This window comes from Lissotriton vulgaris, chromosome 6 (assembly GCF_964263255.1).
Source record: "Lissotriton vulgaris chromosome 6, aLisVul1.2, whole genome shotgun sequence".
Taxonomy (NCBI): domain Eukaryota; kingdom Metazoa; phylum Chordata; class Amphibia; order Caudata; family Salamandridae; genus Lissotriton; species Lissotriton vulgaris.
The window spans coordinates 896,639,457-896,665,981 of record NC_141694.1 but is presented as its reverse complement, the minus strand read 5'-3'; the positions used below and the strand labels follow the sequence as shown (position 1 = coordinate 896,665,981).

General features: G+C 43.9%; 1 protein-coding gene across 1 annotated transcript in view; it reads left to right on the top strand.

Annotated features, from left to right (window-relative positions):
• Positions 1 to 26,525, top strand: part of ACOXL (acyl-CoA oxidase like) — a 1,104,726-nt gene that overhangs the window by 951,167 nt on the left and 127,034 nt on the right. Inside the window, exon 17 of the mRNA XM_086926889.1 lies at positions 15 to 85. Coding sequence (XP_086783015.1) covers positions 15 to 85 — 71 coding nt within the window. The remainder of the gene's footprint in view (positions 1 to 14; positions 86 to 26,525) is intronic.

Below are 26,525 nucleotides of genomic sequence, written 5' to 3'. Positions count from 1 at the left end.
TTTAATTGTTTCAGTGACATTAGAACAGTTCGCATTGGCTGTGGAGAATTGCCCTGTGCCAGAGGATCAGGCTTTATTAATGGAGGTATGTCAGAAAATATGTATTTAATTGCTGCTGAGATTATTGTTTTAATTGCTCAAGGAACAGCTGTATACTGTGGGCAAGAGTACTTTAAAACATCTTTTTCGCCTGACAACACAAGATTATATTTGTCTGCAGTGTGTGGGAGGAATCCTGTCCCTTGAGCAGTTTACAGTGTGTGTGAGAGTGACAGGAAAGTGGGTGTTGAGTTCTGCTTTGAAATATATTTGACTCGCACCTGTTAGTTTCTTTTAATTCCTTCTTTCGGTGAGTGCTTATTTAAGCTGGTTTGTGTGGGTTTAGATATTTTTTTATGTCCTTAACGTTTTTTAATTAAGATCAGGTTTCCTGACCACATATTTCTTCGTTCAGAGTTTCCTGATTCTGAAGGAACGATGGTGTATTACAGACTGACACGTTTATGTAGCATCTTTATTTTCTTCTACAATTAAAGTATATTTGCTGAGTTAGAAAAATGAATGCCCATTTCTCTTAGGCTAATGAAAAACAGATTCTGTCAGAGACTAAAAGTGAAATACTGTTTACTTCACTGTGTAGATTTTGTTTAGTTACTGATACCGTCTAATAATGCATCGTCTGATATTAAGCATATATAAGTAATGCAATGCACAATTACATGACACTTAACATTAAGTGACAGCAGGTCTGAAGGCTGGTAAAAAGAAGAGATCATTGTGCCTAGTGAAATTGTACATAAACAACTCCACCTATGAGGTGTAGGAGTTAAAAATGAGCTTGTCATGTGTACCTCACAAATGTTAAATACGCACTATACCCACAGCTATGAGTAATTAGTATTATTTTGCAATGTCTGTTTATTAATTTGTCAAGCATCTTGATCTCCATTGTTGTCAGTGGCATCTTGGAATCGAGTAAGGGGATTATTAAAAGCTTGACGTACCCGGGACACCTGCCAAACATTTGTGGATGTCCTGTCCGCCCATTATATTGTGTATACCTAGCTATATACTCAATAGGAACACCTGCCAATTTTCGGCAGATATCCTACATATGTCATACTCTAAATAAGTAGTGGGCCAGGATATGGACATCCTAACACTCTGGGTCAGCAGGTAGGAGAGAAATAGAAAGAGTGATGCCAAATGGAAAGAAGGTGCATGTCTACAAGGCACATACTATTATATGGTAGGATCTTTGGCCAGATTTCCAATAGAGAGTCAACGAAAGGCAGGCCGAGATGTGACCAGGTCAGTATAAGTAGCCTTCTGAGAAAGCATGCAATCAGTAATGCAGAAGGTTGATTGCCTAGTCACTACACAGCAGTTACAAAAAGGTGAGAGAGATAAGGTTGCATGTTATATCAATAAGTCAATAGATAGGTTAATAAAACAAAAGTGGTCATGTTTAGAGATGCTGGAACAAGAACAGCTACTCAACGTAAGTGTAATTGAGAAGTATGCATGTATGGGTGTGCTTTATTTGAATACTCTTGGGTCTAAAACATTGTCCCCGTGCAAATACAAGACCTTGTATCCACCCATGGTGAATGCATGCCTGACTTTGCCCCATGTGACAAAACAGCCCTTCATTTTTGGCAAGATGGTTCCAACCACAGTGCTGTGCCATGGAGGCAGACATATTCCTTCTCACTTCTTCTATCAACAACATTGGCCGCACGAAAAGGAATGCTTAACTGTGATTGTGCTGTCAGTCAAACTGCCAGTCATCGTCCTGTTGAAGGCCACTTTAGCATTTCTCCAAGTATGACGCCCAACTTCTGTTAGGTAGTGACACTGTGCTGTGTGCAACAACCGGTAAGCCCTATCCTCTGAAGGATAATCACATGTAGCTGGAGTATTTGGCCCCCAAAGTGAGAAAGCAGGTTACAACTCGATAAAAACTACAAGGAAATGGCAGTAGCAAGGGGTTTGGTGGGAATCTTGGTGTGCTGCAGAAGGTCTACAGACCATGAGGTGATGAAGGGAAAGATTCAAAGGTGTCAACTGTGTGCGCAAAAGAAATGGTCATTCCTGGATGGGGCTGGGCATTTTTATGAAGAGTTTTGAATGCAATTCCCCTCCTTACCAAACGCACAGCAGACCCGAAGATGTTAGCCAACTACCAGCTTTTCTCCCTACTACCAAATCTGGCAAAAGTCATGGAAAATATGATAAACAAACACCTAGCCAGCCACTCCAACCGCCATCTCAATGACACCACTTGATTTGGATTCAGGATCAACCACATTGCTGCCACGGACGACATCCGATGATCATGAACAGAGGTGACACTACGTCCCTCAAGCACTGCATAAAATCAGCATCCAAGTCCCCGCACTTTGCTTCATTTACTCCTTCCTGACCTGCGGCGCCCTGTCAGTCAACCTGACCCCTTTCATCTTGGGTTCTGTTAACCTCATCTGCAGAGTTCCACAAGGATCATCAGTCAGTTGGACGATGTTCAACACCAACATGAAGCCACTTTCCAGCTTCATCTGTGCCCACAGAATCAACATCATCATATCCTATGCTATCGATACCCAGCTCATGCACTCCCTATCCAACAAGACCTGGACAAATGTCTCTGCCGGAATGACTAAAGCCGCCAGATGGATGAAAGCCAACTAACTCAAGCTCAACACAAACAAGACTGAAATAGTAATCAACAAAGACACCTTGCTCTGGGATTCCAGCTGGTGGCCTGCTGACCTCAGACTCACACCCTTCCCGGAAACCCACACAAACAACCTCATCTAGTAATCGCAACTAATTCACCAAGACTGGCCAAGTGATCAATGTCTCCGTCTCCAGTTTCAACATGCTTAAGAGGGAATGGCTCCCCACCAACACTCACAAAACTGTCACCCTAACCCTCATCACCAGCAAGCTGGAATACGGCATCACACTTTATATCAGAATCAATGCTCAGCTGATCTGAAGACTTCCGTCCATGCAAAACTCAGCGGCCAGGTTCACAACTCCCCACAAAGAAATCACTGAACACCTCAAAGAGGTCCACTGGCTCCCAATTGTCAAATGAGCACTTCTCAGACTCCTCATGCACACATTTAAAGCCATACACAATACAGGCTGCCCATACCCCTACAACAGCATAAACGTCCACAAATCTACCAGACAACTCTGCCCAGCCAACTCCTACTCGCACACACCGCCCGCATATGTAGAACCAGATCCAGGGGTCTTGCCTTTTCCTACTTCACTCTTAAAACCTGGAATGTCCTTTTCCTGTATACCAGAGCCTCATCAGTACTTGAATTCCCCAAGAAACTGAAGACCAGCTCTTCACTGAGACCTGATCTGGACGTAGCCCATGCAGCTCCTGCTTTAAGAGCCAGGATACTCTCCCTGGTGAGTCATGCACTATACAAATGCACATAACATAACAAAAAGCCAGAATGGGAACTAGCGTTGAGCTCAAAAGAATAGTAGGCATCGTCAAGTGGTGAATGATTCAGAGAATGGTAGTTCAGAGATGCTAGGGATGGCAGAGCGAGTGAATGGTGTACAATAATCAGATGTAGGTTGGGAATTTTGTGCTTTGACATGTGGATAAGGAGACTGGTTTTATTCAGGGAGAATTAAACTTAGTATACAAAGTTATATGAAGAGGAAGGGTTGGTTATATAAGGGGAGTGAGGATGACAGTTAGATCAAGGCTTTTGCACCAGAGTAAGTTAGCAAATAGTAGTTGATGTTGAGGTCATGAGGAGTGCACTGCTTGATAGCTCTGGGCCCTTTGTGTTGCGACGAATTTCGCAAGGACGGCTAGTGGTTTGGTGAGGAGAATGTTCATTAAAGTATATTTCTTCCGAAAAGGTGTATTGTGGGCCAGCCTCAGTATAGAGGGCTAATGAGGATGCTTAGGAGATAGGTGGTCGTATGAAGAAGTGGGCCTGTGGGTGGTGTAGATGGTCTTGTTGAGAATGACTGATGTTGCCTTCTTTTAGATAAAAGATATTAAGTCAGTATGTTTGGTCTTGGTCTTTAATTTTTTGTCTCATTGTTCTAGATCCAAGTTTCAGTAATGGTGATGAAGGGTTGGAGATTGGGATTTGGTAGTCTGTGATGAAGGAGTCCTTGCTGTACATGGATATACCTTGTGTTTCAGAGGAAAAATATAATATCTGGAGAAAAGACACGTAGTTCAGAACACTGCAGATTTGTTATACGTTTAACAGGCTGGATGGACAGCTTGGATAATGTAGAATGGTTGTGGGTCAAAAGGGGAGATGAATAAAAAACTGTAGTGTAAGGACATGAGTGTAGATTGGGGTGTAGCATATGAGAGGTGGGAAAACTGTGAGCTTGAAAATAGTGGGAGACAAGTAAAATGGTGGAAGTAAGATGCTGTTGCAGGTTTATGGCAAGAATCATAACAGGGTGGTACAGAGTTTACTGGAAAAGTTTTTAATAAGGGAGGTCATTGGTACACATTTACATTAAGCTGAAGTGGGCATGTTAGGAGTTTGGGACATTCAAAGGGGAAGAAGACAATAGGCTCAAGTTGGGGCAAGTGTGCAATGGTCTTGCCCCTTAATGCAGGCAACGTTAACATTAGTCCATGTTTAGTCCTTCAGGTGGCTGTTCTATCCTGACGTAGAGGCAGGGAGTGGATGTGTGGCTTAACATTGTATGTCAATCAAGGTAAGAGGAGGGCTTAATGGGAGATCATGGCAGAAATCTACGATTTACAATGAGACCTCAACATTTTGATCTCTAATTAACCAAATTGGGAATTTCTAAAATGGAACCAGAGGTGTCTGGCCCTGACACAGAGTAGCCAAGTGGAGTCTGGGCCACACTACATCTTCGAAAAAATAATATGTGCCACTGTAAAGTTCACCTCCATAATGAAAGCTCTAGGTTACTAGAATATGTAATGGTATCTGTGAGATATGAGTGCTTATGCTGTCCATGACCTGTAAAGTCTAATTGCCATGAGCGCCTGTTCTGCACATACTCCTTACTGGCCTGTGACCTGAGCAATGAGACATTCCACAGCGATGATATTTAGTCAGTCACATGTTGACCAGGCCCGGGCAAAATTTCCTGCCTTTCGCAACTTGTTACTCTAAATTCTGACTTTTACATCACGTCGCATTGTTTCAAGTCTGTTGTGGTAAAGATGCTATCACAGTACCACGCGAACAAAACAAACAAACAGAAAATGAGCAGCCGTTGTTCAGTCTGTTTTGTTAGCACGAAATGCATTTCCAAGATGGATGTTCGGGCATGTTTTTTTCTAAAATGGAGCACTAAATCTGAGTTTGCAAATGAAACAAATTTCACACACCCCTAATCTTGACCATGGCACCTTCCCTCACTCATTTCTCCTTAATCCTTGGTAAACATCACATATTCCATGTTCTATATTTGCATATGAACCACCCATTTCTACCTTACCTCTTCTCTCTGTTAATCAGGGATTGTCTTGTCGCCCAATCATAGTTGCCATCATCACCTCACACAGAATCTGCCCCATAGTGGTATTATTGATAGTCCTAGGAGCCCCTACCATCTGTTACAGAATAATACAAAGTCATCCTGTCACTATACACCATTTGTATGGTGTCTAGAGGACACCAATGGCCACTTTAAAAACTAATTGCAGCGAAGTTCTCGCAAGGTTGTGCACTGATACTCAGTCCCATGTACATAATACTGCATATTATATTATAAACTCAAAAACATTGCTATCATATATTCTGGCAAGTCTTCTTTACAGAATAGCCTTTCCAGAAGTTAAATAATGACATCTACTGTAACTCTATCCACATACTCTTTTTCCATCCCTGTTGAGCAATAATCCACAATTACATCGTAAAACAACTGCAACTTCCTAGAACTTCATTCAAAGTTTTTGCTGGAACTTCACCTGATTTTAACAATGAGACTCTGGTTGTTGCACTTTGGTATGGTTTGACCACGCCACACTGGCCATCTCCTTATTCTATGCTGGTCACCATTAAAGATCACTCACCTTATGCTTACTAAAATAATAATTTAGATGTTCCAGATGTTCTTCTTTTGCCAGTTCTGTCAGTTTCATCTCATTCCCATTGGAGCCGTTCCCTCACATTAGACTTTTTGGTTCCAGACTAACACACCAAAGGTGATCAGAGGAAGGCTTTGAAATAGTCTGACCACTGGCAATCGCTCAGGGTAGCATTCCAACCCCAAGTGATTGACAGTGGTTAGACTATTTATAAGCATTATAGTTCCATTCTACCAAACTGGCTTCATGGCGAACTCAACCATGGACAACATAGTTGCAATATCCTACTTAATTCCCCAAGCCTCCAGCCAGAAGTCGCTCCCTCTCTACGCATGTGTTGTCGACTATTCCATCGCATTCAACTTGGTGGATAGGAATAATGCATGGAGTAAACTACAGAGCTGGGACATTTTGAACAACTTGCTCTGAGCAATAATGTCATTATACACCTCGACTTGGGTGAAGGTCAAGCTATCCCAGACGGTGACAACAAGGAAAATCCCAACGCCCAGTGGACTAAAGCTAGGCTGTGTCCTTGCTCCCTTGTTATTCAATCTATATACCATGGATATGTTCTTGGCCCTAAAACATGCCACCCTGATCCTGCCAAAAATCGGAGAAGCTCTAAATGCCCTCCTTTAAGTACAACAAGGTAAGCAAAATGAAGGCAAACAAGACAACAACAAAAGGTATTGTCTTTAGGAGGACAACCAAGATATTAAACCAAGACTGGAGCCTGGGCCACCTAAAAATCAAAAGGACAAAAACATACAACTATCTGGGTGTGTGGTTGACTGCAAATGGAGGAACTATATCTCACTTGGGCCACCTAAAAGCAAAGACCAAACTGATTAATACCAGACTCAGCCAGCTCAACACAATTTTAGAAAAACCCTCTTCAGTTCCAGTACGATGGGTACTCAGTGCTTCCCTCCTACCTGCGATCAACGATGGTCACAGAGCTTTCCTGGGGCAACTCTGTAAAATAATGGTTAAACTGCAGCTTAAAGCGTACAAGAGAATTTTTAGGCTGCCCAGTACACAAGAGGCTGTATGACCAGACTAGAACTTGGCTTGGAGGATCAAATGTGGTCTAACATGGGTGCCTTCCTACAATATTACTATAGGATCATCAAGGCCCCACATAACACACTGAACTCTGCTCTCTGCCACATTTTTGATTTAAAGAAGAGCCCTTGGGCCAACTATTTAAAAAATCATTTGAAACCCTCCAAATAGACTGATTTGAAATGAACAAATGTCTGCCATTGCACAAAGCTTTTAAAACCATCTTGAAAAGGCAGACAAAATCACTGTCTATGCTAACCGATATGGCCAAGCTAAAGAGCACCACCGATAATTGAAGCGGTGCCACATAATATGTCAATAAGCACCCCTACCTGTTTAGACCACAACCATACCTTCAGTGTTCTATTGGAAATAAAATCATGGCTGCAAGGTTGATGTGCCTCCAGATCAAATAAATGAATCCAAAATGGCACTCCCTTTCCATGATAGTCAACTGTAGGCTCTGTGGCCATAAAACCGAGTTGTTTAAATATTTATTGTGTTACGAGCCTGCCATGAAACTATAAATGTTGTCTTCACTATGATGGAGCCATGCCATCTGGCATATTTGGCAAATATGTCAGCCTACAGCAAGAACCCCTTAAAGAACTCAATAAGACTGGCTAGGTGCAGTCTGGAAAGACAAATCCCATTTCAGCTAAGCCATCGACGCAAGCAATGACCTCTTTTTGCGTAATATGTAATGCCTACTTGTTTCATATTAACAGTGTCTACCAATCCTCTTTTTTTACCCATTGCTTTTTAATGTCTTTTATTGCTGAATGTTTTAGCACATGACCAGTCAAATCGTTTTTTGTACGTATTTTAGCCACCACAAGGCACTTTATTTCTTTTTTAAGATACATGCCGCTGCTAGCTTTTCAGGCTCTCTTTGGAACATATGCACTTTTTGGGTTATCTCAGCTATGGTGGAGTATTGAGTTGGTTTGTTCCCAGCCTCAAGCCCCATCTTGAGCTCTAAAAGCAACACTTATAACTTCCCCTTTATTGGCTTTTATTAGGCAATTTTACTCTTCTTGAGCATGTTTGTGATAAGTTTGTATCTATTGTTAATCTGAACTTGACTATTTATAAGCATTCCTCCCATCAACCTTAGTGTGATTGATGTAACATCCTAAATGGGTCTCTCACTCATGGTGCCATAGGATTGATTCAAGGAGCACCTCACTGACGAGGTCTCACAAGGCTGAAACAGTCTGAGGTTGCTTTTGTTCCCTTCTGGAAGGGGACTTGCTTGGCATGTTGGGATGGACTGTTCCCATGAGGAGCAAGGCCATTACTGATTTGCATAACGCAGACCTAATTCTACAATGGCACAGTGGACAAAAAATTGTGGGTAGCAATGCTACCCCGAACGATTGCCAATGGTAAGTGTATTTGCAAGCATTCTTTGGTGATTATTGGTCCCAGACTCAACTCTTCCCTCATGAACAAATAATTCTTAAATGTAATCACATAGACTGATCAATCATCCAAAACACCCTCACAATCATGTTCAACTCATTATTCAATTTCAGTGCTGCAATCTGTAATCAATTCTTTCTTGATCTCTCTTTTTCAGTCACCTGTACAATATGTTCTTCCATCCCAACGGTTCTTTCTTCAGCATTTGCTTGCTCCTCTCTTAATGATAGAAAATCTACTTCCACATTTTTTGTGTGTTTTAGACACTCTATGATGCAGTTCTATCCCCAATGAAATTAAATGATTCAAATTTGAAAAATGTGTATAATGATAAACATGTTCTACACATTTTCATCCCAAATAAAAACATACCCTTTAAAAATTCACCCATTATAGCAGACTCACCTATAATCTCAGAAACCTTCACACAGATACTCTTTGAATCATAAAGATTTTACGTAATTGTTGTAGCTCTTGCTCTTGCAATGCCCACCCTGCCTTAATCTGTGACACTGCCTCCAACTTAAATATGGACTTTGTCTTCATTAGAGAGACCTAGTTTAGTAGCTATCACAAAAACCATAATTGACATTTTAATACCACACATTTGCATCATCAGAAAAGATATTGAAAACAGTGCATGCAGGGGATTGATCTTAGTTTACTGTAGCACATTCATGTGAAAAAGACACCTTCTATGTTAGCTCCTTTTAAACCTTTAAAGGTTGCCGGGACATCCTCTCCAGGGGAAGCCCTCTGCCTTTTTCTCATCTACCACCCATTTAAATTGAACAAAACTTAAATGCCAAACTCGCAGACTTCATCACAGCGCAACAAACCCTGCCCAACAGAAATATTTCTTGTGGAGAATTCACCCTAAAATGGGTAATTAGAATGATCCCATACCCTTTTAATAAAGAACATATCAAGTCAATATAAAGTAGAACAATGGTTAAAACTTTCCTAACACTCTGAAAGAAAGGCATTGGAGCTGGTAATCTTTTACTGAGTGTGTGGATTATCACACACCCCTGGAAGATCACTATGGCTGAACTTAGTTCAAAGAGAGTAATGCGTTTTTACAATGGTTCCATTTAAGTTACCTATAATAAACATAACTATATTTTACAGAAGCTATGTTGGTAATATTGAACCACAACCAGCAAACGAGGTACAAAAGAATACCACCAAATAGGGGCAACAGTGGGACAAATAGTCATGTGAAAAATAAGTAAGAAAATGAGAGGCAACAGTCAGGAGGAACAAAGACAACAGGACAACAAGATAAATCATGCACACTCCCATGGACATCTAATACATGAGTTAATAAAATCCATGGAGGGCAGTTAGCTAGTAAACAGCAAGCAGAAAAGGGTCATTGGTACCAGTGGTGAGGTGTAGAATGTCAGTGTAGGGTCAGTGAAGAAGGAAAGAATCACCAGGGATTGTCAGAGTGTATCTGCACTAATGTTCTAAAGAAAGTGTAGTGAAAAGGCTGGACCACTGAGAGAGCGATTAAAAGGGTGGAAGTAAAAGAGAGGACCCATGGCAGAAATGAGCGTAAAATAGAACATAGAGGGGATGGCCTAGAAATTAGAGGCCTGGAGTTTATTCTCGCTCATTTGAAATTACTTTGAAACAGGATGGTTTTAAGCTCCTTTTTAAACGTTGCAAGACTAGGAGTCGCACATAGAGCCGGTGCAAGTGAATTCTTAATTCTCCTAGAGTGCAGAGAAAAATTGCTTTATAGACAGCTCTGTGGGATGATTTAAGTAAAATTAATTGTGCACTACGTAATCTTTATTTCCCGCCAGATTTTTTTTCAGTTTCTCAGCCACATGATGCGATGCAGTTCATCATAATTTGTATTCTTGTTAAAAGAGCAGGTGATATGTGGTCAGATTTCATGCTTCTAGAAATGTACTATGTAACAGAAATCTAAAGGAGTGAGATTAACTACTGGTAGGCCAAGGAATAGTGAGTTTCCGCAACCCAGTCTAGAGGTTACAAGAGCCTGAACTAAGTTCTTTAGGTCTTGCTCTGAAATAAACTGCCTGATACTGCAAAGGCTTCTAACTGCAAACTCCTCACCCTAGAATATTCAAAGATTCTGAGAAGTACCTCTACATGTCGGTAAGTAGCATTGATTGGCTCTGCGTCAGAGTCAAACATGTCGGAAGTGATGCTGTGTTGGTCATATTAGCACCACTGGGCATGCTGACATCGTCAGTTCCTTTCTTTGTGTGCCACCAGCGTGGATCTGGAAAGCTACCTTGGCTAATTTTTGGCCAACTCTTTTGAAACTTTTCGTTGAAGTTTCTATTTTTGAGCTTGCAAGTCCATGCACCCGAAAGCGATCCGTGAGCAGGCGCTAATGCTCCTGGCAACGTAGCAGAAGAAGGCTCCTTTTCGGTACTGATCTCATTCCTGTGAATGTTCTCGAGATTGTTCCAGGAGTCGTTCCCTCGGACGGTCGTCTTCGAGGTCCAAGACCTCTTTGTCAAAGTTGGGTATGTCCAAGAAGCACATAAAGAAGTTGTTGAATTGTTCTTTGGCTTCATCTGCTTGACCTCGTGCTTTTAAGTCCAGCTCCCTCATTCCACCTGCGGAGCCAGTGTCTTTGCCCACCCTGCACTTCCCAGAGTTTCCTGGCACCAGGGCAATATCTGCCCAATTTTGTGACACCATGCATGCTATCTTTGGGGTGCCTATTCCCTCTGCTGCACCTTCGGGCCCACATGGAGCCGAGAGGTGGCCCAGCTGGGTTACTACCAGCGGCTTCTCCCCTGCTGCCTGCTACGCCCTCAGGATCCATCCCAATCCAGGACAACAACGCCTTGGGTACCACCACCAACCCTGGTTCCATTCTGTTCAGTGTCTACCACAATGACGAGCCAATCGTCATTCCCAAAGTCAACCCAGTGCCTGCCCTGGACCTGTAGATGCCGAGTCCGGTGTCACCCTGCTCTCACCACCCCCTGGTCTTTCCTCCTTTAGAGTCACCCTATGAGCTCCAAGGCTCTGAGGAGGAGGTGTATGGCCCTTTGGAAGAGGACTCTGCTGATCGGGAAAACTGTATGATGAGCTGGGAGATGCCAGTGGACTAGACACTTCACCAGATAATGGCATACTTTCCCCTACAGGCCAGGCTTTGGAGGAAGGTGCATCATGTGCCACAGTGATACGCAGGGCTGCATAGTTTCTTGACCTTCAGCTGCCTGCTGTTAAGGTCAAGAGAAATGTTTTGACCAAGGTTCTTCAGGCCAGGGCAGGCACCCCAGAATTCAATCAATTTCAATGCAATATTTATTAAGAGCTTGGATCTCCAATGAGGTCCACATAAGATATACGCACAATTATTGCATAAAAGCACATTACAATACAAACTCAGTTCATTACCAAGTACAGTACAATATTAAACAAATTAAATTCCAATGAAATCTCATCAAAGTTCACTGAAGCACAAAATGTATAACTATATAACAATGACAACGGCAGGCCCCCCAGAACCATTGCAGGCCCTTAATGAAGCCCTCACAGACACTCTCCTGCGGGCCTGGGCTAAACACTGTGCAGGGGTCCTCTGCATGGCATGATTGCCCAACTGCATTGTCCTGTCCCAAGGGACCTAGCCTTCCTTTACCAGCACCTCTTCCTGGGGAGCTTACAGGTCTTCGTGGCCAAAATCCACCCAAGCACTTTCCCTACCACATCACCAATAGGGAATCCATGTGCACTGCGTGATAACCCAATGACGTAGTTGATTAGACATGTAAGGAGAATAGGGCTATATTACACTATCGGATGATGACAAACTGCACATTATATGTTTAATCCTGTAATACATGATTCCTTTGTAACAAAAACAAATACTTATGTATATTTGAGATATAGCTTCTGTATTTAACATACTAATGTTCTTGTTCTTCACCACATAAGTACGTTAAGCCAATACATGATTTGGAAATACCTATGTAATACTATATGTAAAACAATAAAAAATGTGTTTAAAAAAATGATAGCCCTATGGCTTCGCCCCACCGCATGGGACACAGCCTTCCTTTCCTTGTACTCTTTCCTAGAGAGCCTGGTGGTCCAGGCCTATGCGGACAAAATCGACCCAAGCTTGTTCCCTATCACACCACTAGACAAGAAATCCCAAAGGCTGGATACTTTCAGGAAGCACATCTTTTCTTCCACCAGCCTTTGCATTGCAGGATGTTCAGTTATCTCTGATTGGCATGCCCTTGGATGGGTCCTGCCTGTGTGGCGAGAAGGTCAAAGCAGCACTTAAATGCTTTCGCCAGAGTAGTGTCATGGCTCAATCTTAGGGCCTCTTCCTTTTAACCCTACCTTAGTCCTTTCATCCCCACTGCAGCAGCAGAAGGTGCAATTTTGGGCGTCCACAGCACCAGCTCTACCTTGTACAACAGCCTGCCAAGTCCTTTTGGGTGAGGGGCTGCTGAGCCCAAAGAGGACACGGGAACCATACCCAGTGAGCTTCCAAGTACCCTGCACCTGGCCACTGCAACCCCCAAGCCTCATTAGTGTGCGCTCCAACCGGCACACACACCCTGTGGGCGGCAGGATCAGACATCACCTGTCCCAATGGACCACCATTACATCGGACCAGTGAGTGCTCCAGATCGTTCATAAGGGGTATGGCTTACCTTTCATGGACACCCCTAACCCATGCCACCAACCCAAGAACAGCTGTCAGGGGACCATCTTGCTTTGCTCCACCAGGAAGTGCAGGCTCCTTTGTCCAAGGGGGCCATCGAGGGGGTGCCTGAGAGATGGCATGATTTGCTACTTTTTGGCACAGAAGATGGACGGAGGCCTCTGCCCTATCTTAGACTTGTGCCTTCTCATTTACTTCCTGAGGAAATAGAAGTTAAAAATGCTCATGTTGGCTCAGGTCTTGTCTACCCTGGATCCCGCGGACTGGTTGGTAGCGTTAGACTTACAGGATGCCTATTTTCATATCCTTGCCCTGGCTGCCCACAGACGTTACCTGCGTATTACGATGGGAAATGAACATTTCAGGTCGCTATGGTCACTTTTTGCTTCACCAGCGCCCCTGGGGTGTTCACTAAGGTGATGGCAGTGGTTGCAGTGCATCTGTGGAGGTCAGGGGTTCAAGTCTTCCCCTACCTCGACGACTGACTGTTGACAGCCTGCTCGTCCCTCCTCCAGACTATGGCAGATCTGAATTCACTGATGTTTTCCATCAACGTGCCGAAGTCACACATGACTCCCTTTCAGATGCTTCCTTTCATCTGAGCAATTCTAGACACAGTGCAGTTTGAGACCATTCCTCCGGAGCAGTAAATGCAAGCTATTCAGGCTATGATACTGATGTTTCAGCCTCTATCTTGGAGTCTGGTGAGACTGACACTTAGGCTGCTGGGCCTCATGGCTTCCTGTATCCTGTTGGTAAATCATGTCTGCTGGCATGTGCTGGCTTTGCAGTGGGACCTGAAGTCCCAATGGGCGCAGCATCAAGGGAAACCTCTTCGACCTGGTCCATATATCAAGAGGAACTGCAAAATATCTGCAGTAATGGTGGATTGACTGCAATTGGTTCAGCAGCAGACCCATCTCCCTTCCCCTCCCAGATCTCAAAGTGGTGACAGATGTGTTGCTGCTGGGTTGTTCTGCCATCTTAGAGAGGTTGAGATCAGAAGACTCTGGTCTCCAGCAAAGTCTCTGCTCCATATAAATTTGTTGGAGCTGAGAGAAATCCGCCTGACACTGGAAGTCTTTCTACCACCCATCAAGGGGAGGTTGGTTCAGGTGTCCAGGGACAACAACAACACCAAATGGTATTGCAACAACCAAGGCAGGGTGAGGCCGTGACTTCTGTGGCAAAAGGCTCTGTACCTGGCTGGAGTGGCAGCACATCGTTCCGGTTGTTAAGCACATTGCAGGTTCTTTGAATGCCAGGGCGGATGAGCTGAGGCGGCGGTGCCTGGCAGACCATGAATGGCATCTGCACCAGGAAATGGCACCCACTCTTTTTCTAGAGTGAGGAAAGTCTTTGCTTGATTTTTTTCGCCACCGTCGGGAATGCACAATGTCATTGCTTCTACTCTTTGGAATTTCCAAGGTGGCTTTCAGTCAGAGACACATTTCTTCTTGAGTGTATTTCAGGACTTCTGTACGCCTATCTGCCAATACCATCACTGCGGCGAGTTCTCAAGAAGATGTGGACCGACTTCGCCCACGTCATCCTAGTGACCCAGGATTGGGCTCATAGTGTGTGATATCCAGAGCATGAGCGTTGCTCCTTCGATCAGGCTGCCCCTCTGGTAGGACCTCCTGCCTCAGCAACAGGGTAGGGGGCTACTTTCAAACTTGCGTGCTGTTCAACTTTGTGCGTGGAGATTTAGTGGTGACAATAGAGAGTGTTTGCTCTTCCTCCTGAAGTCTGTGATGTTATTCTGGCAGCCAGGCGTCCATCTACCAAATCCATCTACACCTGCCATTTGGAGAAGTTTAAGGAATGGTGTTCCACACGCCTAGTGGATCCCCTTTCTGCACCTTTGTCAGAGGTTTTGTTGTTTGTTCTTTCCCTTGCCTGGACTTTCCTTGCGCACTGTTAAAGGTTATTTGTGAACCATCTTGGCCTTCCTCCGGCAGCCAGACCATTCTTCCCTTTTTATTTCAGTAGTTGTGACTCGTTTCCTTAAGGGCTTACAGATACTTTTCCTCCTGCCCCATTTGTGATGCCACAATGGGATCAGAATCTTGTCCATACATTCCCTATGTGTACTCCTTTCGAGCTCCTCCATTCTTGTGCTTTACAGTTCCTCACAATCAAGACTGCTTTTCTGATGACTTTCACATCAGCCAGGAGAGTGAGCAAGCTTCAAGTTCTTTCCATGAACCCTCCATACACCACCTTTTTTCCAGACAAGCTGGTCTTCAGGATGCATGTCTCTTTTCTTCTGAAAGTGATCACCCCTTTCATGTTACCCTGAGTATCACTGCCTACTTTCTATGCTCCGCCTCACTCTTCCAAGGAAGAGAAAAGGCTACATTGCTTAAACCCTAAAGAGCTCCCTTTTTTTATTGATTGCACCAAAGATCACTGGGTGGATGATCAGCTCTTTATTGGGTTTACTGGAGCAAAGAAGGGTAAGGCCGTCCAAAACTGCACCATCTCCCAGTGAATTGGCCTTTGTATCAGGTGAAAAAAGAACTTCCAAAAGGGCTATGGGCCCATTCCAGTAGGAACAAAGCTGCCACTATTGCGTTAGAATGCGGGGTATCAGTCCTGGACATTTGACAGGCAGATACGTGAGCATCTCTGCACAAGTTTACCAAACACTACTGCCTTGACAGCCCGGTCCTCCAGGACTTTTTGGTCTACCAAGTTTGCAGAAAAACCTCCGGGAAGGTATTGATGGGGTATCTATTTGAAGGCGAGGAATCTCTGGTTAGTAGCCTTTATCAGGTGGAAAAATTACTTCACTTTGGTAATGCCTTATCTGGTAGGAAATCTTTCTAACCGCAGATTCCTCACCAACCCTCCCATCCTCCATCCTCTACGACTTGGGCTGTTTTCTCAAAAGATCCCGCTAGATTTTGCACACTGGTTGATAAATGTACATTGGTTTTAACGCGGCTTCATGTTTTTGGTGCGAAAACAATCACAAAAGAAATGGATATCTGCATGCCAGGGTGGCGTTTATATGGGTACCGCAACATCTATTGCGACGCTGAGCTGATCAACACCACCTACCAGTGCATAGAGGTACTGCACGAGATTTTCCAGATCGAGACTGATGCCTGGAGAATATTCTAAGATGGCGAATCTTCGGTTAGATAGTCTCTACCAGTTAAGTTGTTACTGTAAGTAATGTGTCCTTCTTGCCATATTAGGGATTTGCAGGTTTAGTCTTTTGTCAGTGATAAAACCCAGGCATTTCACTTTATCTACAATTGATAATTTGCAGTACAGGATACAGGAATTGATGCATGAATGTACAGGCAGGTTGGATCCTTTCTGGGAGAGATTAGCAAAAACTGTTTTTGAAGGGATCGAAGTATAAGATATAATTAGATATCCAACATTAGGCTTTTTCCATGGTGTTGGAAAGAAGAGGTATGCTCTTTGACAGTATTGTAGAACCTTATTCCCTCTTAAGGGAAAAAGAGAGCATATTAATCCAAGGTTCTCTAGCACTTCCCCAATGCACATTTAAGTCTGCAAGCAAACTGCCTGACTTGGAGATTGTCAGATCGTTCGTAATATGTTCCTCAATGAATGTGGTATTGTCGCCTGGAGGGTTGTAGATGATATCTAATCTAATCGCTGAGGCATTGAGAGCTGTCACTTCCAGGGATAAGCATTGAAAAGAGTAGTATTGATCATTGGGAAGCCTTCTACAGAGAATTGAGTTCTTAACTATGGAGAAAGGAGTAATGCAGAGGAAAGAGGACTTCCAAAATGTTATGTAATGTATCTAAGAGCTAGGATTCTTATAGAACAACAATATCTAGATCGATACTAACAATGGTGTTGGGTACATCCACACAGTGCTTTATTGCAGATCTGCAGTTATGCATCAGACTGTGAGGAGAGGAGTGGATGATGTGGGAGTAGCTCGTGGTTCAATAGTTACCTGAATATGGTTACTATGTTTCACCGATTAGGTATAGTTAAAGTGTGATTGTGAAAATGGGAAAGTTAACACAGGTTTCAAGTAGACTAAGGCTAGAGATGATAATTTGGTGGTTGATAACTTTGGCCTGATTTAAGTCTTGGCAGATGGGATACTCTGTCACAAACGTGACGGAAACCCATCCGCCGAATTACAACTGCATTACATTCTGTGGCACTTGTAATACGGCAGACGGGATATCTAACACTTATGTGATGGAGTATCCCATCCACCAAGATCCAAGTCAGCCCCTTTATCTTTCCATGTGCCTGCCCGGTGCTCCTAAATTAATACATTTCAGCCTAATGTCTGTCATAAGATGCAATTATGCCTAGATCGAAGAGTCAAATTTGTTGGTTTTCTGATTTTATGTTCCTCAAAATGAAGGAACTCTGAAAACTAGAGGCAAAGCAGAGAATAACTAAAACCTTCACTACTCTCTCTGCCCTGAGAGCACAAAAGGAAATACAAGCTCAAGAACATCCACACCAGTTCACTACATCTGCAGGTTAAGGTTCAGTTCTCTATGAGCAGACCCAAAGATCTAGCCCAGATAGTAAACTTTAAATCCAATCCTTCAACAAACCTTCATCCAATTTACTCTAAATCGAACTGCATACAATTTGAGAACTTCTTTATCAACAAATAAATTTTCACTACGTAGGAAGTCACCACGCATTTGCTATGGGCACAAAGACAAATTTTATCGAATACCCTGATACCTTACGGTCAAAATTCAAGCCAACTCGAAGGAGCACCTAAACAAGATTACCATCCTATTTCAAATGTTAGGAGCTGTCTAACCACAAAGAAAGCTCCCTTTGTGGGCTGTAGCTCCCGAGCTCCCACCTTTCTGAACGGCTGATAGGTCCTGTCCAGGTGTTTCCTCTCCCCTTCGATTTAATCTTTTTTTTTTCATTCAAGCTCTGTAAGGAGACAAACGCCTTTGCTGGGCCACCAGACCAATGCAGTCCCAGCTCTTTTTTATCACAAGCTGCTTTCTCATCCATGCAGTGCTGGCACGCCCCTTCCTTCACTCAAGGGGAAGCAAACCCTAAAAAGCCTTGAAAAGGAGCACAATAACAACATTTTTTATGTTTTTTACGCGTGGCATTTGTCCTTTTTTTGTGTGTCCTCATTTATCACCTTGGTTTCAAGTGAGGTCGCCGTCTGGAGCACTACAATCTGTCTCAGGTTAACAACCAGGCAGGGTATGGTTATAGACGCCTCTGAATGGACCAACACCCTCAGATATGTTATGTCCTCCGGGACCATCAAATAAGAAACCAAAAAGGGGAGGGCAAACACTACCTTAGCCAGCAAAATGTGCAGGTACAACCAATATCTCCCAGAAAATGAATCTGGGCTCTTCGGGTTCAAAAGCACCATTGGTGAGTAAACATCGGATTGGGGGGGGGGCCCTTAAGTCAATGACCCCAATCCAACTGGTGCCAAAATGCTCTCTTAGCTGGGTTACCAGATCTTACTAGATCAACTCTAGACACTTGCAAAACTGAAATCTGCCAGTCGATGTGTGAGGGCGGAACAGAATCTTTCCACTTTTTGCAGATCTCTCTACGGGCAAGTAAGATTGAATAAAACAGGAGACTTTTTGCTTGCCCATGAACCTCGGCAGAGAGCCCAAAGATGACAGTAGAGAGGTCTAGAGTGATTTGACTTCCTAATGATTCAGAGAGAGTGTGGCATATAGCATCCCAAAAAGGAGTCAGACGAGGGCACTCAAAGAACATGTGGGCATCTGAAGCCGCTGGTAGACCACACTTAGGACAAACCACAGGGTCCCCTTGTGAGAATTTTTAGAGTCTGAGGGGAGAATAGTAGGCCCTGTGGAGCGTGAACAAATGGTTTCTGCACAGCCATACCGGCTTAACAAGATCCCACAACATTTTTAATGAGTTGCTCCACATATCCTTTACATTGTGACCCGGCACAGTAGGTCCCCAAAGCTGGTCTGGTAACAAAAAGTCCCCATCGAGTTCCTCAATGATCAAATTGTACCAGAGGGAGACTTCCTTTTGGCTGGTGGATTATAAACCATCTAGGATACTAAATGGCTATAGCCTCCAATAGAAAATCTATTTGCTAAGGATGGCCGAGCAAAGTAGGAATGAGTCCACCCAGCCATTTCCATATATTTAAACCTTGAAAGGTTAGAACCCGCTCTATCTCTCAGACACTTCCACGGAAGTAAACTACCCTCTGAGAATAAGTCCCCCCAAACTGACATCCCTGCCTCCTTGAGCGGAACCGCCAAACTGCCACCCAGCCACAAAGGGCTCTCAGGAAGACCCCAAAGAGGTGTCCTATAGCCATAATAGCTAACTTTTAAGTTGACCATTAACTTTGCCCACATTTTTGTTAAACCCTGCAAAATCTTCAACGTAATTTTTTTTTTAACTTTTGGTTGCCAAATTTAAACAAAAAACCTGACTGGCTAAGACCTTCCCCATCAAGCAAAGCTGAGAGCAGGGCTCCCATTCCCGAATACACAGGCATTTTAAAAAGCATTCTAACATGCGAGAGTTGAAATGCCCAGGCGTACAGTTGCAGATCTGGGGCAGTCAACCCCCCCTTCCCTGTACGCCTCCTGAGTTTCTTCCAGGCAATCCGCAGGAGATGCCTATTTCAAATAAAGGAAGAGATATCCGCCTGTAACTTCGCTATTATGGAGGGGTCAAAATAAAGGGGGTTCGTATTAAATAAAAAAGAAACTTTGGGTAAAATGGTCATTTTTACCAAGTTAACTCTTCCTAAAAGAGATAGTGGTAGTGCTACCCAGGATCGCATTAACTGCCGGCAATGCTTTGCTACTACAGAGAAGTTAGAGGCTACTAAATGGTTTATGTCCTTCGTGATGTTTAGGCCAAGATATCGCATAGAAGATCCTGGCTGTATGCTGATTTCACAGAGATCATCGTTCCAGATTAAAACCTCGGTTTTTGAGGCATTTACCTCGTACCCTGATACTTCCCCGAACTCCTGTGCTACCTTCAATGCTGCTGGAAGTGCGGTTTGTACATCCGAAGAAAGTATAAGCACATCGTCCGCATAAAGGGCTACCTTCCGCTCCCAACCCACATACGAGAAAGGCTTAATATTCATGTCATCCCTCAAGCGTTGCGCTAGGGGCTCGATATACAAATAGAATAGGAGAGGGGAGAAAGGGCAGCCCTGCCTCGTCCCCCTGGAGATGTTAAAGGGGCCCGATAGCGCTCCATTAACCTCATGCGCGCTAACGGAATTCCGCTCGCACGCTGAGATTTTAAAAAACGCATGTTACGTGACGAGCTGGGCTCGTCATCAGCGTGCGAGGAGGCTACGCCATGACGAGCCCAGCTCGTCATCAGCGTGGAAGGGGTTAACCATTACCCGAGCAGTAGGGTTTTGATACAGAAGGCCTATGGCTCGTCGAAAACCCCCCCCAATGTTAAATTTGGTCAAGGCCTCCGACAGGTATATCCAATTTACCCTGTCGAAGGCCTTGGTGGCATCCAGAGTTACCGCAGCCAGAGGAAGGGACGCAGCAGTAGCCATATCCATGGCTCCTATTAAATCATATGTTAATTCATACAGTTGGCGTCCTTTTACGAACCCTTTCTGATCCTGGTGAAGCAACTCTGGAGCAACCCCTGCCAGCCTCCTTGCCAAAACAGTAGCAAAGATTTTATAATCTACATTTAAGATCGAGATTGGCCTATAAGACCCACAAGAAGAGGCAGGTTTACCAGGTTTCAAAATAAGAGTAATGGAGGCACCGTTCCTAGATTCTGGGGGAGGCTGACCGTCCTTCAAAATTTGGTTAAATAGAGTGACAAGAGGTGGTGTTATTTCATGTTCTAATAACTTGAAAATTTCTGCTGGTAGACCGTCGGGTCCTGCCGCTTTCCCTTTCTTGCCACTTCGAATGGCTGCCCTAACCTTCTCCTCAGAAATCTCCCTTTCCAAGAGTATACTTTGATCATCAGACAGGGCCGGAAGGGAGATTTTACTTAGCCAATGCTTAACTAAATCTGGGTCTATAGATTTATCTTCATGGTATATTTCCTGAAAAAGTCTCTAAAGGCTAATCTTATACTCTCGTCTGAAGAAATTATGGAATCATTTGAGACTATTGACACAATGTTGTTACGAGCCTGATCTGTTTTAGCCTTCCAGGCCAACAGCTTCCCTGCGCCTTCCCCATATTGGAAGTGGGACAATTTACTGGCTTCCCATCTTTGCTGAACTCTCTTATTCAGAACTAAACCCAAGTGTGCTTTCAAGCCAAGCAGCTTATCCTGGAGTGATTTTGAGGCCGCCTCCATAGAAGCAGGAAAAAGGTCGATATCTGATTGAGTTTTAGCAATATCTTTCTCAATGGAAGCAACCTCCTCCCTATATTGTTTAGAGCGATAGGAAACTTTGCCTGTAATAAGCCCCCTTAAGCACGCCTTAAGGGAGTCCCAAACTACTCCAGCTGCTGCTGAACCAATATTTATGCTCAGGAAACTTTGGATCTCGCTCTTAAGATAGGAGACATCATCAGGATATGAAAGAAGAGAACGATCAAAAGACCAACCTCTAGGGGAGATACTGGGAGTCCCTCTATACTCCATGAGTATCACAGTGGTCAGACAGATGTAAAGGGAGGTAACTTATAGATTTGACAGCATCTGTCAGTCTCTGACTTATCAGGACAAAGTCAATTCTGGATTTATGGTGGTATTTATAATTTCTAAAGGAAATACCCTGTTGCTGTCCTGACCTTAATCTCCAAATGTCCACGTATCCATATTGTCTCATAGATGTAAGCAAAAAGGACCTAGATTTAGAAAGGGCCATCAGACGACTACTAGGGGTTTTGTCTAGGAGAGGGTCCAAGACTATATTGAAGTCGCCTCCCCATATAGTTGGTTCCGGACATGCCAGGAGGTGGGCAAAAATAGCCTCAAGAGAAGAGGGGTCATCAATATTAGGTCCTAGTATCCAACAAATGTATATTGGACCCCAGAAATGACAACTGTGGTGATGACCCATCTGCCACCTGGGTCCACGATCTGGGCAACTAACCTGGCTTTAAGCTGTTTTTTAAAGATAATTGATACCCCTCTGATGTTAGTATTCTGTGAGGAAGACACAGCAAAGTCAATCCATCTATTTTTCTTCACTAAGGCAAGAGATTCAGCATGCGACAGATGAGTCTCCTGGAGTATAACTACCTGTGCCTCCGAATCACGCACATACTGTAAAGTTTTGTCAGCTCTTGGTTTGGAGCGCAGGCCATTGACATTCCAGGAAATAACTTTAATATACCCCATAAATTCTAATCCAAGACCTAGCTAAGTACGCCTGCACAAAGAAAGTAACCACTCTACCCCTTTGCAAAACTATTACCAGTTCAGACAGCAACATATACAATAAAACTAAAGCCAAATGAAAAATGAGGACCTTTTCGTTTTTAAGCCTCGACCCCTCCCCCTCCTACCTCTGTGACCCCCCCACATCCCTCCACCCGTCCCCTGGAGAACCCTTTCTATATCTAACCGGAACGTTCAGTAGATAGCACCCCTCCCCGCGCTCCCGCAAGAACTACTCCAACCCCAACTCTAAGTGCATAGTGCAAATGGCCAGGTATTATACAGGATTCCTAAAAATTATATTTCATCTCCTGCTATAATATTGGTCAAAAGATTAGTGTATGATAAGAAAGCAATAGACTAAGCTAAATTAGACCAAGCTAATCTGTATTTTAATTCTAACTTTCCTATGTTAAATACTTCATGATACGTGTTCTCCCATTTTTGTCACAAAAAATAAATAAATAAATAAATAAAAAATCTTTTTTGTGTTTTTTTTTTTTAACTAACTCGAGGAACTCTTACTTTTACTGCCCAGAGTTAATAACAGCTCATCCGCTGCCTGCACAGATCTTATATTAAACATTTTGTTATTGTGCATGACTTTTAGGGGAGCAGGAAACATCAATTGCTCCGTAGCACCCAACCCCCTAAAAGCTTCCAGTCGCCTCCCAAATTCTCACTGCTTTTCCAGTGTAACTCTCGAAAGATCAGACCTTATTTGAAAAGTATATCCCTTCCCAGCCAAGGATTTTTGTTTCAAGGCCAGATTGAGAATATGATCTTTAAGAGAGTATGTATGGAAGTTCACCAAGATTTTACGCGGTTTAGACCTTTGGGGATTGCGTCTAAAAGGGTCCTGATGGACTCGCTGGCTATCAAGAGCGAGGTCTTCCACTGATTTATCTAAGGACAATGACTCCTTCAGGAGATGGATAACAAATTGCTTAATTTCGGACCCTTCTGATCCCTCAGGGACATTAAGAATGCGGATATTGCTCCGTCTTGCATTGTTTTCCAAAGTTTCCATTCTGTCCGCCAGGTCCATAATATCAGCCCTTTTAAGCCCAGTGATGTCGTCCTTGGCCTGGTCCAAATGGATAGATAACACAGCTACTGTCTCTTCCAATTTGCCTGTTCTTGATGTGAGACCATCAATTTTACCATCCAAGGATTTGCAGTAATTCCTGATCTCCAATTGGTTGGCCGAGGATTCCTCGAACCCCTTTTTAATATCAAGCGATAGGGAAGATAACATGGCTGCCAGAAAACCTACAGGGACGCGGCACTCATCAGGCATGGCTATAGAGGCTAGAGCTGGGGTCCCCTGGGCTTGTAAGGGTTCCTGAGCATTGACCTTTCAGGGGCCCCCTGGAGCTTCAACAGGTAAGCCTTGGCCAACAGATAGAACAGACGCCGAGTATACATTATCGGAGATCTCGGGTGAATCTGGCAGAGAGATAGATTTTTCAACCGTAGAGGCGGAGGCAGACAGATCAAACAATGGCTCAGCATTTTGGGCAGATGAAACAGAAGAGCCATTTAACGCGGGGGAAGCAGCAGGATCGAACTCAGGAGCTGGAGCAGATAAGGAGGGAACTGCGGTTGAAGCTAGAGCTGACATAGCTGACATGGATCTATCCTCCGCGAGATCTAGCACCTGAGGGATAACCTTAAAGTATGAGCGGAGAGAGGGTGTGATTTTTGACCCCACACCCAGGGCCACTCCAGGATTCCTAGTGGCTTTAGCAGATCTTAGCTTCTTGGTCTTTACCTCCGTAGACAGATAAGATGAGGTTTTTTTTTAACTGCTTTAGATCTCTCTGGGGGACTGCGATAGTCTTTAGACTCAGGAGCAACTTTTTCCAAAGCCTCTTTCTTTTTTCTCCCACGCTTACTCTTTAACTTGCAACCCTTTAGAGGTGATTGAGATGAGTCAGGCTGATGCCCACCTGGGGGAGAATGAACCAGACCGGGATGAAGTTCACAGTTTTTTCCCCCCCTTCCTCACTGCTGATTGCAGAGGGTGCCCCACTATCTCCCTCCACAATGTCTACAAGTGAAGGCTTAGGTAGAGGATTATTTAATCTCACCTCGTTCTTTTGAATGCCGCTGTAAGTCTTACCACCGGGGGCTTATACGAGACTTCGTACCTTCCTGCCCCTTCTCAGCTCCAGGGCGGCCTCCGTCCACAGCCTCAGCCCTGGGGAGACCTGAAACTGCCGCGAAGACAGAGGGAATCCAATCCTCCCAGGATCCCTGCAAACCAAGCAAACAGAACGGTAACCTTCACTGATTGAATCCGTCATGTGGAGGGAAGACAAACTCTCCAAACGCCGAGAGAAGAGAAGAAAAAAAAAAGAAACACTCGCAAATGCAAAACACACTATGTGGGTAATGCGTAATTCAAAGGAAAATGAAACAAAAAATATTTCCCCCTTCTTGCCTCTACCAAGGGGCACCGCGGGTCTTCAAATGATGAATTCCGGGCCAAATCACCGAGTCTGTCAAGCGGAGAAGCTCATTGCAGGAGCACGTTCACGGAGCACCGCGGCAGATCAGCCGACTGCCGCCATGTTCTCCCTCATGCTTAGCATTTGTGTTTGTAGTCCCCCTTCGCAAAGTAAGGGGAGATCCAACAGGTGTTGTGCTGCTGCTGCGGGACAGAACCTCCTGAATTCACCTCCTAGGAGCGAGGGATGTTAACAGCCTTACTTCCCTTCCTTGCATGGTGCTGATGGTTTTTAATTACCCATCCCTCTTTATAGACCCTCACATGGTGAACAGGCCCATTCAGTTTAATCAACAGTCAATTCAAAATTTGCAAACATTTGTGACAAGATTTTTCAATTCTATTAAGGACTAGGAGGCGAGGATTATGCTATCTCATTTCTTTAATGAAATGCCCAGCAGCCATAGAAATAAAAGAACTACAATACCCAGAAACACATGGGCAACAACCATAGTGTATGTGGTATAAAAGGTCATAGAGACAGTCACTCTTCCTCTTTCTTTCGTGAGAACAAATCCAGGAAAACAGAACAAAGCCAATCCGGAAAGTCAAACAAGGAAAACAGCATCCCCAATCCAGGAAGGCCAAGGAACATCCCGAAGTCAACCAGGTGAAGGAAACTGAAGGAAGAAGACTCCGATGGAGCAGGAAGGTTGACACCAGACAGTTCAGAAGACTCCTCATTTGGGATCAGATCCTGAAAAGAAGACAAAGCCGTAATACCAAGCTACGCAAAATATTGTGCATAAAAGCAAGGGAGGGTGAATAAACAGTATGCATATAAGGAAAAAACATCATGAGCATAAATGCAGAATATGATTACTAAGAAATGCATACAAGAACGGGTGGGATAATCCTCGCCTCCTAGTCCTTAATAGAATTGAAAATTCTTGTCACAAATGTTTGCAAATTTTGAATTCTATTGCAGGACAGGAGGCTCCGATTATGCTTGTTTAAAGCTGATCCACCACAACAGAAGCAACAGTAGCAATGGGTTTAAAATAAAATGTCTTGAAAACAGAGTCTGAGGACCAATCAGCGGCCTTCATAATGTCAAACAAAGTGACCCCCATGGAGTAAGCCTTAGAAGCCATGGCTCCACGAGCTGAGTGTGCCCCAAACACAGAAACATCGATCCCAGCCTCAGCCATGAGCCAACGAACCCATCGAGCTAGAGTAGCAGGGGTGACAGGACGGAAAGGCTTTTGCAAAGCAATTAACAACTGACCCTGCATATCTGAAAGAAAAGAAGCAGTACTTACTTCATAATCCTTGAGGCATTGGACGACACACAGATTAGGACGAGCAGGGAAAGCGGGATAAGAAATAACTGTAGTGTTTGTCTTAGTACGCTTGGTAAGGTGAAAGGTAACGCCATCAGGCGTGAATCGGCGGCCGGCCAGATCCAAAGCGCG